The sequence below is a fragment of the Astatotilapia calliptera genome, chromosome 18, assembly GCF_964374335.1.
Source record: "Astatotilapia calliptera chromosome 18, fAstCal68.1, whole genome shotgun sequence".
NCBI classification, from domain to species: Eukaryota; Metazoa; Chordata; class Actinopteri; order Cichliformes; family Cichlidae; genus Astatotilapia; species Astatotilapia calliptera.
The window spans coordinates 21655168-21668862 of NC_137439.1; the positions used below are offsets into that span (position 1 = coordinate 21655168).

Genomic DNA, 13695 nt, shown 5'->3' on the forward strand with positions numbered 1-13695 from the left:
TCTTACTTTAGTTTGCTTCCCGTCCGTATACGAATAACTTCCTCCATCCTTAAATTTAATTTTCAGCTCTGTGAGTTGGAATGACTGATGTGCAGTAGCACAGACCCCGACAGTGAGATTTAAATCGACTGGGCTAGTATTATATAACCACAGAGTGAGGCAGAGGCCGTACACAGAAGAGGTTTAAAGATAAACATAAAAATATTCCTTCTGAAAAGTTTTTGTTTCTCACCCTGAGAAATCCAGGTGTCTCAAGCTGTGATTAAGTGAGTGCTGAGTATTTATATGTGTGTGTGTGTGTGTGTGTGTGTGTGTGTGTGTGTGTGTGTGTGTGTGTGTGTAAGAAAATGGAGCCGGACTTTTCTCTCCTGCTGCTAATTGTCCTCTATGCTCTGTTGCCCAAGGGCAGCAACAACACTAATCTACTGCACACTCAATGCCTCTCTGAATCTCTCATGTCTGTCTCTACCACCGCCCTGTCCTCTCTGGAAGCGTGGGTGTTGTGTGGGAGATCATGCAAGTCAAACAGTCTACAGCATGCTTTAACACAACATATCTGGATTTTTTCTGCCACATTTTTGTTTAAGCAGAATCACAACACAACTTTGCTGCCTGCTTGTGTCCCAGGTAAGTTTTATTGGAACATCTCTGAACTCTGAAGTAGATTATTTACATCAGCAGAAGATCACACTGGGTGTCACACCTGTAAGCAACAAACAGGAAACTGAGGCTACAATTCACCTCGCTCATCAAAAGTGGGAAGCAGAAGGTAAAAACATTACCTGGTTTGATGAGTCTCGATTTCTGCTACGACACTCAGGTGGTTGGATCAAAATTTGGTGCAAACAATTTAAAAGCCTGGATCCATCCTGCCCTATATCAAAACTTCAAGCTGCTTGTGGAGGTTTAATATTGCAGAGGATGTTTTCTTGGCACAGTTTGGGCCCTTAGTACCAACTAGGAATCCTTTAAATGCCACAGCCTGTCTGAATATTGCTGCTGATCATGCTCATCCCTTCATGGCTACATTTTCTGATGCCTTTTACCAACAGGATAACAAACGATGTCACAAAACTCAAAGCATCACAAACTATTTTTTGGTGATGGCCGTGACCTCACTATACTGAAATGTTACACAGTTATCATGCAGTTTCACTGGTCAGGCCCTCTCAAGATCAAAGTGGATCAAAGTTGGAGATACAGCGATACTTATCGGTCAAGCCTGCTGTTGATTCTTCATAAGGCATATATCATACATCATCAGAGGAACAACAGCAGGAATGTTTAGCAATGATGGCTCATTTCCACTGTGTCCCACTGTGTTGACCAGCCTGCAGATGAGCAGGACCTCCCTAAGTGGCATCCATCCATCATCGTCTGTGTTCTCCGTACTGTGACAGGCCAAGATGTCTGCTGTGAAAAAGACCTTTCTGGTCCAGAGTGAAGAGACGAAAAGCCAGTGCCAGGAAAGACTCAAAAATAAAACTTCCTTTAAAATGATATTATAATTGATAATAACATTGGTCCAAATTTACCAGTTTAATCGCATTGAGAACAACTCTTTAAAAAGCCTTAAAACACATGATGACTTTGCAGTTGTTTCTGGTTTTTCTGCTTTTCCTAATATAGAAATAGCTTACACACTCAGCAGCGCCTGTAAACTTTCTTGCAGATTAGCTTGCTAATGGTAATACTAGCTCAGCTACCCCCCCTCCTGAGTTATGGGACCCTCACCTTGTAGGTCATAGCGGTATGTGTGTGTCAACTTTAACCTTTGCAGCTACATACCGTGGTTGCGTGCACACTGAACTTCCTTGCATAAGTAGGTGGTCTTTCTTGCATTTCAGGGACACTCCCTTTTGGTTTTTAACTCTAGTAGCATTCAGGGTGTTCAGTGTTATCCTAATGAATAAAGTATTTTCCTTTCACTTACACACAGTGTAGCCACTGGCTTCAGACTAGCTGCGGTAGCTGCATTAAAAGCAGCGTAGTCTAAGAGGAAATGACGCTGCTGCTTTCAACAGCACGTCTCGTGGGAGGGCATAATGGTATGGTATCTTGTGTGGCAGAATTATGTAACAGGAGGAGAAATATTAATGTATGCCCACTCAGGATGTTGGGGAAAGTGGCGTTTGTGTGCTTAAGGGATGACAACAGAGGGTCTGACGGCAATAACATCGACAGTGCTCATTCTGCATGTTTGTGGGGCTCGTGTTTGCATCCTAGCACAGAATGCCACGTCTCTCGTGACCCTAGCATTGCCTGTACTCCCAGGCTACCTTCTACATCAGCCTGAGTTACATCTGCGAGTCCAGCCAGCAGTCATGTGACCTCTGACCTTCAGAGTTGTAAAATGATGACTGGATGGAACTGAATGAGTGTGTCATCAGAGGGCAGTAGCTCACAGGTTCACTGAAATGTTAAAGAAACGTCTTATGCTGCAGTTTAAAGAGAACCTATTATGACTTTTGTTTTTATTCACATACAGTGCTGTGCAAAAGTCTTTAGCCCTTATTTCTTTATATTGTGTCAGGAAAATGCAGTTTTTTGAACTGTGTGCAAACATAGATGAAAATACAGTATATTAGGAAAAAACTGACTTTTTTCAATTCTAACAAGCTTGAAATTCAGTATTTTGTATGACCACCTTTAGTCTTCAGCAAAGCCTGACCTTTCTCAGCCAATATTTCTTGTACTATAGTTTCTTTAAGAAGTCTTCAGGAATAGCTCTCCAAGCTCTTTAAAAGACATTCAAGGTTCTTCTTGGCTGTTTTTCCACATTCTCTGTCAAGATGATCTCACACTCTTTCAATACCTTTGAGTTCCAGGCTGTGGGAAGGCCAATCCTTAACACATGAGCCAAGGTTTTAAAAAAGTTGTGGTTCATTACCATCACCAGGACCAAGGTGTGAAATCCCTGCCGCACCACAGCCTACTACCATTTAAGCTATTGAGGTCACCTGAGTCAAGGTGTGAGTGGGGGTTGAAAATGCCTGGAAAAGGATAGCCCCAAGGGGACAGCCCTAAATACCTGTGACTATGATCCAAAGAAGCTTCTTGGATGAGAGGCAAAATGTCTTCACGTACCTAAAGAAGTCCATCTGCCTTGTTTTGAAACACGCTGGGCTACCATGACCTGGATGACACCAAGCTAATGGAAACTACTGAATCTCAAAGTTTTCTTGGGAGATAATACAAGATGATTGTAATCAAAGAATAGATTACTCAGTGAAATAGTCAGTTTTGTGTTTTTAATAGTTAGGGAGGTGTTTCATGTTAGGAGAATCTACATATCTAAATTAAATTTCTATAGATTGATGCATAATCTGTTCAATTCCTGAACATGAACATATTTGATAATTATCCTGAACAACAGAATCTGAACAGCCACTGCAGCGCCATTGATAGTCTGACTTTTAAACGATTCACATGTACAGAGACATGCTGATGACAGGGTAAGAGGCATGAAGCTTAATATCAGCCCATATATGTCAGTCTGGTTCCGGCCTGCCAGGACTGCCCATTACTGTGAGATGTGTAATTGTCCACGGCCTCAGTCAGCCACACACACACGCACACATAGACCAACTACAACAACAACATAATCAATAGCACTATTTGTTCATTCTGCACAGTGCTGATGTTGTGAGGACAGTCAATAATGTCGCTGATGGGAACGTGGATGGTTACACTCGTGACGCTTTGTCGACGCTCGTATATTCTTCTTTTAGGATGGAGTGCAATTAAAATAAAAATGCATGTGTTGTTGTTGTCATAACATGTAGCTGTTTATAGATCCGTCCTGGTACTCGATGTTTGAAACTGATGAAATGTATTATTGAGCTTGCATGATTTCCAGAAATAGAAGCTGGAGTGTGATTGGCTCTGTGTTCAGTTTGTTGTGGAGAGCTGATATTACCTGACCATGTTTCCCCGAAAAGATAAGCAATGTTGCTGGCACAGGATTCATTAGCAGCTCTTCCTGAAACATAAAAACAAACAAACAAACAACAAAACTATGATTCCCAAACAAGAATCACTGTTAAAATGAGGCTTTCTATAGGGAAAAGCTGTGGAGTGACTCCCAAGAGGTTCATTCTGTTCATCTGGACGTAGCGTTTTTCAATTGGAGAAATGTTCTCACTTTCAGCAAAATATGCTCAGCAAACAATTTATCAGAAGGTTGCCATGAATGGGTGCAGGAGCCCAACCAACTAAAAAGGAGTGCTAGGAAGTCCAAAGAGCAACAGTTCTTGAGGATTTAGAAGGTCTCAACAGGTGAAATCATTGGTCTGTATAGTCTAAAGAGCTTGAAGAAAAGCGACTGGACTTCTTTAATCTTTGTGAAGGCGTTTCACCTCTCATCCGAGAGGCTTCTTCAGTTCTAAAGTTTCAGTTCTTTTGTTTAGTATCTTCACGAAACTCAAAGAAGTCCAGTCAACCTTCTTTCCAAGCTCACTGATCCCTGTGTTATAGTATGTACTTCTGGTAAATAGCATAGACCACAAGCTTATTGTAGTGGCTGACTAGTAATGGACCAGTTAACCGATGATAACTGAGAGGTGGCAAAGTGATAGTTTAAATGTAGTTCACCTGACAGGACAATGGGGGCACATTGGATGAAGAAAAATAAATAAAAATGCTGCAACCAGTATTTTAAGACCATGACACTTATGATACCTGTGCGTCAGAGTTGGGAAATTAAAGAGAGCTTGAACATGTGATAGACTAATCAAGAGCTACTGTATGAGGGACACAGCCAGACTTTGATAGATGATCATGTAGCCAGTTGTAGCTCCCTAGGGGTTTTGGATTTAACGGATTCACTAGTGTAGGCCGGCACAAGAGCTGTTTTACAGCTCAGCAGCTGGATCACTGTTTCGCTCTTTAATCGAGGATCAGTATTTACTGTCACAAAGGTGATGGCTACCGATTGCACAAAAGCCTTTCGATTCCCAGTGCTGCAACGGTGTGCGTCGCATGGTGCGCCCTTTGTTTCGTTTATGTGTTGTTGTTGATTTTTTTGCCTTCTGCAGTGCGATTCACAGAAGCAGTCCAAGTTTGTTTGTTATTCTGCTCGCACACACACACACACACACACACAGAGAGAGAGTGTCTTGGGATAAAAGCCATATCAACGAATCGCATTAACATTTTCTTTCACCATTTATTAATTCACCAAATACAGTGAAAATGGCATCATAATATACAATGACTCATTCTTAGAATGTCATGACATTTTTGTTGCTTTTTTGCTTCATAAAACGATGTTTCATTATTGAAAATATTAAGGTTTCATGCACAACAAACCATATCCAGTTTCTTTAAAATAATGGTACAAAATGAACAAAAAAAATCAAAAAAAGAAAAGAAAAAGAAAAACAGAACAAAACAAAAACGGTAATGTCCAAAAATCGATCATATAACAACATGTTATTTGAGGATACTCGTAAACAGTGCAATATACTCTAAAACTGCCATTTTCTAACAAATTCATCAACGAAGCTCAAGTCACAGTATACGATTTCTTAATAATAGTTTAACATTGATGTGTGCAAAAACCCCAGACACATTCAGTTAGTCTTTAAAAAATGTGCGACATCTGATATAGAATGAGACCAGTCCAACTCCCCCCAAAAAGTCCTCGCTTTGCCTCTCTGAAGGCCAGTCTCATTCTGTATATCCTCTCCGTAATACAAATATTCCTGTTGATGAATTCTAAGACGATAGACTAGCATATAATTTAAATAACAAATATTTAGATATAAAAATACAAATATGACTTTCGTTAAAAAGAAGCGTGCCAGGGTAAGAGTGGTGGCACCTGCGTTGGCACCGGAGTGAAAGTTCATGCAAATAGATGGAGAGAATCTTTAAAGTCATCGAAGACGAAACACAAATATTTGCAAAATCTAAACAACCAAATTATAGAGAGCAAATGTTTTTTCCCATCAATTTCATGACTGTTATTTAAAACATTACTATAATGTCCGTGTTCCTGCTGGCCTCTGTAGATATCTGAGCATTTGGAAATGCAAAGAAAAGATTAATTTTTAAAGAGATATGTGCAGGTGTAAATCGGCTACATGAAGGTGTCAGCCTGCACCTTTCACCACTGATGGGTGATGCAAGAAGAAGAATGTAGCCTTGTTTTTTTCAATTAATCTGCAGCCTATTGTTGTTTAAGTGCCAAAACAGAAAATATTCACATTGCACCCTCCTATATATATCTATATATGTATTTATATATATATTTGTTTGTTTTTTTCTTACATACAACGTGTCTCCTCTATTTAGCAGACTGTAGAGTTTTGGTTGGTCTGTTTTCAAAAAGCATTAGCAGCAACAGGAATGCATTGGACCGGTGCTGAAAGGACAGCTCCCTTGAATGCACCGTCGCCGATTGAATCAACAAAGCAGAGCCTAAAGGAGGGAGGGAAGGTATTGGAGGGGGGGAGGGGGATGTCTCGGAGCTTAGCCTACCTACTGTACAACTTATTGAAATGGGGCTGGGATTTAGCTTCAGCCTCTAGTTGCAGTATTTTTGATGCTTACAGCGCTTTAGGGGGGGAAAGGAGGAAAAAATAGAGATGGTCGTGAATTAATGACAAGTTCATCCATCATTAAAGTCAGCAGAGGTTGAGATACAGAGCGGGGCCCGCCATCTCAACATCCTGCTGCGCAGCTGTAGTTAAAATCGGGATTCGTTTGGAGAATTGCCAGCAATCCCATGATAAATCTTGGTCTTTTATTTTTTTCCTCCCCAGAGTCTCTCTGTCTCTCTCTTTCTCTCTCTCATCTTATTCTTCCTTCCTCTTCCCTTCATCTCTTCTCTTCAGCCTTCTCCGTTCCCTTTTCTCTGCCTCTTTTTTCCTCTCCATTTCATTTCATCACCCCATCCTCGCTTCGTGCCGTCGTGATTTTTTTCCTCCCCGCACAATCCTCGAACATGCACAGCCGACAAGTGCTTCAAATCGGTGATCAAAATTAAAAAAGTCTGCAAGGCATCGGTCACGTTTAAACGCCGGGCGAAGACTTGTCTGTCATCCCCTTCAGGACTTCATCTATTCGGTCGTCCTCGATGACCACTGTGGAGGAGAAAAAGAGGAAGAGGTTGTTTACTCAGAGCCACAATCAGAAGTCACGATTTATTTTGGGGGGTATTGCGCACTAAATAAAAGTAAGTTTGGGCAAATGTGGCCCTTGTGCGCTTGCACGGTGAATTATTATTACTATCGCAAATCCCCAATCCCCGCACACACGCACTCGGTGAAAACAACTCATTCTCGAGCCATTTCTTTATTATTATTATTAATATTATTTAATCCCTTCGTTTAAACCCTACACTTGAGTCGATTGCATCACGGGGTGTGTCCTTGCATGAATATTATCGCTGGTGCGTGAATGTAAACAGTCTGGATGTCGTTCACGACCAGTGACACTTGTGAGAAAAACAACAACTGCGGTGCATTTTGCATCGAGCTGCTGGTAATCACGGAAGATTCTGGAAACGACAGTAATGTGGGAACTTAATTCCAAAGTCACTTAAAGCGCCATTCATACAACTAGCTCATTTTTGCGCAGCGTATATAATTCTGCCATTCTTTGTAAATGTCAAGCGTCTGAATTCGTTTTTACCTCTTTTGGCTCTGCCGATCTGCCCGAGCTTTGGGGGTCTTTTTGCCTGCGACGCTGCGAAAAAGGCGCTTGTGTCCTGCAGTCCGCAGCTAAAGGACATCTGGCTGACCTCGCTGTCCGCCCCGTAGCCGCTCATTTTCCCCTCGTTGTATGGCAGCACCTCAGACATCGTGGAACGACAGTGAAGAAGGGTCACCAGCTTCGGGAAGTTCTTTAATTTTTAAATCAAGCAAAAAAAGTTGTTGAAATTCTTCCCCGGTGGTGCCAGTACAGTTCCGTCTGAGAGCGCCGTCTCCTGCTGCGATCCTCGGTCTGCGTGGATGAGGGGAGCCGGTGCGTGAGGTCCGGGTGCTTTTGTGGTCTCTCTGTGGTCTCTGGATGTGTTGCAGCGGCAGCAGAGGAACCGAGCGTGACTGTGTGTGCGTATCTGTGTGTGCGTGTGAGAAAGAGAGAGAGATGTGTTCGCCTGTGTTGCTGGCTGATGTCTGGCGAGGGAAGTGGGAGATCCCGGGATCATAAAGGAAACCCAGGCAGAACGGTGAAGTCATCCATCCGGGTTTGAAGCTGCGAGAGTGTGGCTGTGTGTAAATGTGTGTGAGCGTGGGGACTCCGAGGGGTAGAGGAGCAAGACTGACATCAACAGGCGAGAGACGAAACTGCTAGATACTGACACAGCCTCGTGAGGCTTCGAGAAGTGGACTTTTCCTAAGGATGTCTATTCATCCTGTAGACTCAGGAAAGCGCTTAATGTGGCACGTTATAGTCTGCATTTCCCTTCCATAGGTTACCTTTTTTATTGTTCTGCTTTTCGAAGGGGAATAAGTACTTTTTAATTTCAATTTTATTTGTATGTACTTTATTAGTATAACCGTTTTATGTTTATTTATTTGGCAGGAACGATGGACAATGTATACCCTGTGCCAGATGCAGCTAGAAGATGTAAGATTTAGCTGGGTGGAGGCTTGCAATGCAATGTTCGACTGACAAAAATAAAATAATAAAAAACACTTTTTATACATAAAAACTTTAATAGAAATGACCCCCCCCCCTTTTTTTATGTTAGTGCTAACAGTAACAGTTTTTATTCCATTCAAAATTCAGACTTTTCCACAAACTTGAGGGATGTTTGCTTCTTTTTACTACTCTCTGCCAACAAAATGAAATGAAGGTGTTACCCAGCAGATGCTCTCCAGATGCTGTTGGATGGTGGATAAAAATCTGACTGAACTTTTCTTTATTCAGAATTTCATCAGTTTTGACAAGATCCCCAAGACCACTGGCTACAAATGGAAAATGCAGCCCTAAACCATGACAGCACCTTCACCGTGTTTTACAGAAGGCTAAAGACACGCACTGTTTAACTTCTGGACTTTCTTTGTGCCACTGATGTGATGATTTGTGATGATTTCAACCAAAAAGTTCAAATTAGGATTCATCACTCCATAAGATCTGTTGCCAGTGAATTTCAGTCCAGTTCTTGTGTAATTTGTCATACCTGTCATGGTCCGGGTGAGTACGGGGTTTTTCCACTCTGCTGGGCTCCACCTTCAAGCAGAGACTCCAATCAGCTTCCACACCTGGTTCCAATCAAGTCACCAGCATATAAGACCAGCATTCACAACAGACCTCTGCCAGATCTTCTGCTAACTCACGTTAGTGCTAGGCCGCCAAGCCCTTGTGAGAGCCCTACTGCTTTTCTCCTCACCGTGTTTTCTTTGTCATAGGACCCACCTGGCAGTCGCACTTCCCAAGCTAAACTACTCACATCTCCACCTGGACGCTGGTTCTGTCATCTGGTTGCTTCCTTTCCATCATTGGACTACACCTGCCTGCCTCCCTGCCAAGTCCCTCACTCCAAGTATATTCTGGATCCTCTCTGGACACTCCTCACCCGGAAACCCTTGGACACCCCCTCCTCACATGACACTTTACCCTGCGTAAGCCCTAACCACCATAGTCTAATCCTTCAGCTGTGTTTCACTAGACTGCCACTGACTACTTGTCTCCTCTCATTATAGTGACTGCGTACCTCCATCCAAGCCGTGTCTGCATTTGAGTCCACACCCACAGCCTGGCCATCTCGGCCCTAACAATACCTCAGTCTTTTCTCCTTGCTTCCCTCCCTCATATACTGTTTATCTGCTTTGGTCCTCAGCATGAGTCAGTGTTCAGTGGCTTAACAAATAGAACAACATCCTTTGAAAGTGTTTAGCTACAAGCGCTGGACTGAAAATGAGTGAAAAAGTAAGTCTGTCTTCTTGGAAGTGAAACAAGTGCTAACCATACATTGCTTTATTCTGTGCACTTACCTCACATCCATGGCTAATCTACCACCTAGTCTAACATGCATGTATTTGTACAGTTGGAGGGAGCCGACATACCCAAAAGAAATCCATACAGACACAAGGAGAACATGCAAATGCCACACAGAAAACCCAAGCCAGGGATCAAACCAGGAAACGTCTCACTGCACCACTGTGGCGTCCAAGCTTACACAACCCTGTACTCCCAGGCAGTCTCTCATCCAAGCATCAACCAGTCTCGACCCTGCTCAGTGTCCAAGATCAGATCAGAGATCAGGCATGCTCAGGATGCTGTGGTCATAAACCAATTATTCCACTGTGCTTTATTCTACTGCAATAATTTATCTGCTGTGCTAGGACACATTGGCAACTGTGCTAAACTTGGTCTGTACAATCATACGGTTTTAAATATATCTAAATTACAGTGAGAGCGCTCTAACAGCTCCGGGCACAGGTCTCAAAAACTAGAACAAGCCAATTCGATTATGGCGAATTACACTGGACCACTATTTTTCATTGTCTGAGCATATTGACGACATCATTAGAAAAGTCACAGCTGTGGCCAGAAAATTAATTTTTTTGTGTCACTTTGTGAGTTATGAGAAATGTCGCGGTGCTCCAACAGCCTGTGTTTAGTTCAGTACAGGGCAGACGTAGTGTTAGGACATCTCAGCAGCAACACTGAAATGTTCTTTTTTTGTGGAACTTAACTATTGTTTACTCAGTTTATTAATACGGCAATAATGTCAGGTCAGTTTCGATCAAATACATACAAATGTCACATGTTTGTCAAAGAAATTTGCAGATAATTTTTGGTTTAATCTATTTTAAAAGCTGTAGTAATAAGATCTGTATAACCTTACACCTACAGAAAAGATTTTCCACTTTCCCACACTGCCTTCTCCGAGCCAATCTGCCCCCATCTTGCCTACTTTAAATCTCAGCACTCCTCTGTCATTCTGCCTTTCAGACTCTCATTGGTGCAAGCCACCTGCTTCCCACATCTGCCTCACCCCGGTCACTCAGAGCCCCATCCAAGCCTCCATCTTGGTCCAGTCCTAATTCCTGTCACCCCTCTGCTCTGACGGGCCATTGGAGTATAATCACGTTCAGTTCTTCCAAATAACCTCGCCTGATTGAACTGGCAGTTTGCCAGGAGAAAATAAAAGAATGACTCAATTCAGCACCATGGACAGAGACAATATAGTTTAACATTTAAAAAAGGTTTTAAATAGCGTTATTGTTTTTCCCTGCTGCATATGCTACGCCTCTCTGTCCTCAGAGCATATGGTATCTTAGAGAGAGCTACAACAGTGATCTGACAGAAGGATTATTTTTGCACCAAACCTGTTTCAGCAACTCGGGCCAGCTGACCTATCTATAAAGAGCCAATAACCTTTCATCTTTTTTAGCAGCCTGTCTGCATAACTGACCAGTTTGAGGTGCCAGCTGACAGTCTTGAGGTGAGTGGTGCTGGCGAGGCACCTTTGGGGATAAGACGTGGAATGACCACAGAGTGAAAATTAGCTCAGAGCGTCTGGCAGGACCACATAACCACGTGCAAAATATATTACTGAGCTCTGAGAACATTTCTTTATACTAATGAAACGTGCAGCCAAGCTCTTTGGAGCCAGATTCAATCCAAACAGTGGTCTTTCACTGATGGCAAAAAAAGCTGATGGGAAAAAGTTGCAAGTGACCGAGAAGACATACAGTGCAGCATGTATATCTGCAAGTAATTATCCTCAAATATGTGATTGTGATTTTTCTCTCGCGCTCTGTGAATAAGGACGTGAATCAGAGATCATAAATCTGCCGCTCAGTCGCGATGTAATTCCTCAGGGATGACTCACAAAACTCCTCCTGCCCAATAAACTGCAGCCTCCAGCTGTCAACAGGCAGAGTTGTTGATTCACGGGTTCAAGCGAGGGCCAGGGATTTCACATGATGTCATCCATTGGCGACAGATTTGGAGGGAAAATCTGGCCTGCTAACCCACATAGTACCAGGTGATGCTTCATGTTCTCAATTTAGGGCAGGAACATGCATATGTTTTACAAACTGTCACGCTTCCCTTTATTGCTTTCCCCCCTTATTGATGCACTGCCTTGTACGCACCATTAAACCCTTCTCAGTTATGTGCAGAAATTCTTCATTTGAATTGTCTCCGTTTAACGCAATTGATGTTTGTCCGTGGTGTGATGTCTCCTCCCCCTGCCCCGTTCTTTCCGTCTTCTCAGGCTTGTTAGGAGGCAGCGGTTGTCAATGACTTGGCTCACTCAGTCAGTCTCATCTCTGACAAGTGTGCCCACCCTTAAGAAGCACTGCTCCAAATTACAAATGAATCACCGTGCTGAGTCACTCACCCCCTCCCCATCTTTCCTCTTGAGGAGACCGAGCTCTGCTGAACTTGCACACACACACACACACACACACACACACACACACACACACACACACACACACACACACACACACACACACACACACACACACACAGTTTGTTCACTAGGAACACTAGCTGAGGAAAAACAGCAATAACAAGCCTAGAGCTGAGAGCCAGGATCAATTCAGCCCTTAGGATTTGTGTTTGTGTGCGTGTGTGTGTGTGTGTGTGTGTGTGTGTGTGTGTGTACTCGCGTCCTAGCTGGGGACAAATTGTTCCCATCATGTAAAGCACTACATTTAAGGTGTAAGACTTTGTGTGAGGTCAGGATGGACAACAGCTGTGATCTTTATGAGCTTTAGAGTAGATTAAAATAAAAGAAATAATATAAGTCAATGAAAGTGAAGTGATGGAAATATGACTGCCTGCATGTGTGTGAGGGAGCAGGTGCATCTTTCAGGAAAGCTTAAAATGTAGCTTCGAGGACCAGCAGAAAGAAAAGCCATACACACACCATCTGCACTTGCTGACCGAAGGAAAGCGCTGCGTGTCTCTGCACTCCTCATCATGAAGATTAATGCTGTTTGTTTTCCTGCATAAATATGCTCCAGTAGATTGCAGGAACATTGGCAGGGCTCCTGCCCTTGGATCAGCGAGTACACAACTGAAACAGAAAGGTTCACAGCTGTCGAGTGCAGCACGCTGGAGCCACAGATGCCACGCTGCACTGCTTGCCGCCACCACACCTCATCTACATCAGAGGTGAAAGCTTAATCACAAGTCTATGTTTCGTGTTGTTTAGTACTGTGTGTTGTTTCATAATCATTACTTCATCTAATGTTGACTGTGTGCCCCCTTACTAATCTAGCACACTCTTACTACTCTCAACAACGTCATTTCTGATCTTAACAGTTTTAAAATTATTTTCATGTTCAAGAAAACAGTTTGAGATGATTTGAGCTTTGTGATGTGGTGTGTTATCCTGCTGGATGCAGTCATTAGACGATGGGTACACTGTGGTCATAACGAGATGAACGTGGCCAGCACCGATACTACGATTAAATGATGCTCAGCTGGAACTAAGGGGCCCAAAGCGTACTAAGAAAATATTCCCCCAAACATTACACACATTACATCACCGCTAGCATCCTCAACCTTTGATACAAGGCAGGTATAATGCTTTCATGTTGTTTACGCCAAATTCTGACCCTGCCATCCAAATTTAGCAGCAGAAAGTGAGACTATCAGGAGATCTTTTCCAGTCTTGTGGTGAGCCTATGTGAATAGTAGCCTCAGTTTCCAGTTCTTAGCTGACAGGCGCGCCACCTGGTGTGTGGTCTTCTCACGCTGTAGCCGATCTGCATTAAG

At 42.9% G+C, this 13695-nt stretch overlaps 1 protein-coding gene across 1 annotated transcript; it reads right to left on the reverse strand.

Moving 5' to 3' along the window:
- Positions 1-5147: 5147 nt before the first annotated feature.
- Positions 5148-8128, reverse strand: camk2n2a (calcium/calmodulin-dependent protein kinase II inhibitor 2a). Its single transcript, XM_026150826.2, has 2 exons — positions 7639-8128; positions 5148-7088 (listed from the first exon to the last, which is right to left on the reverse strand). The coding sequence occupies exons 1-2, from the start codon at positions 7805-7807 to the stop codon at positions 7018-7020; spliced, it is 240 nt and encodes a 79-aa protein (XP_026006611.1). The 5' UTR covers positions 7808-8128; the 3' UTR covers positions 5148-7017.
- Between the last annotated feature and the right edge of the window lie 5567 nt (positions 8129-13695).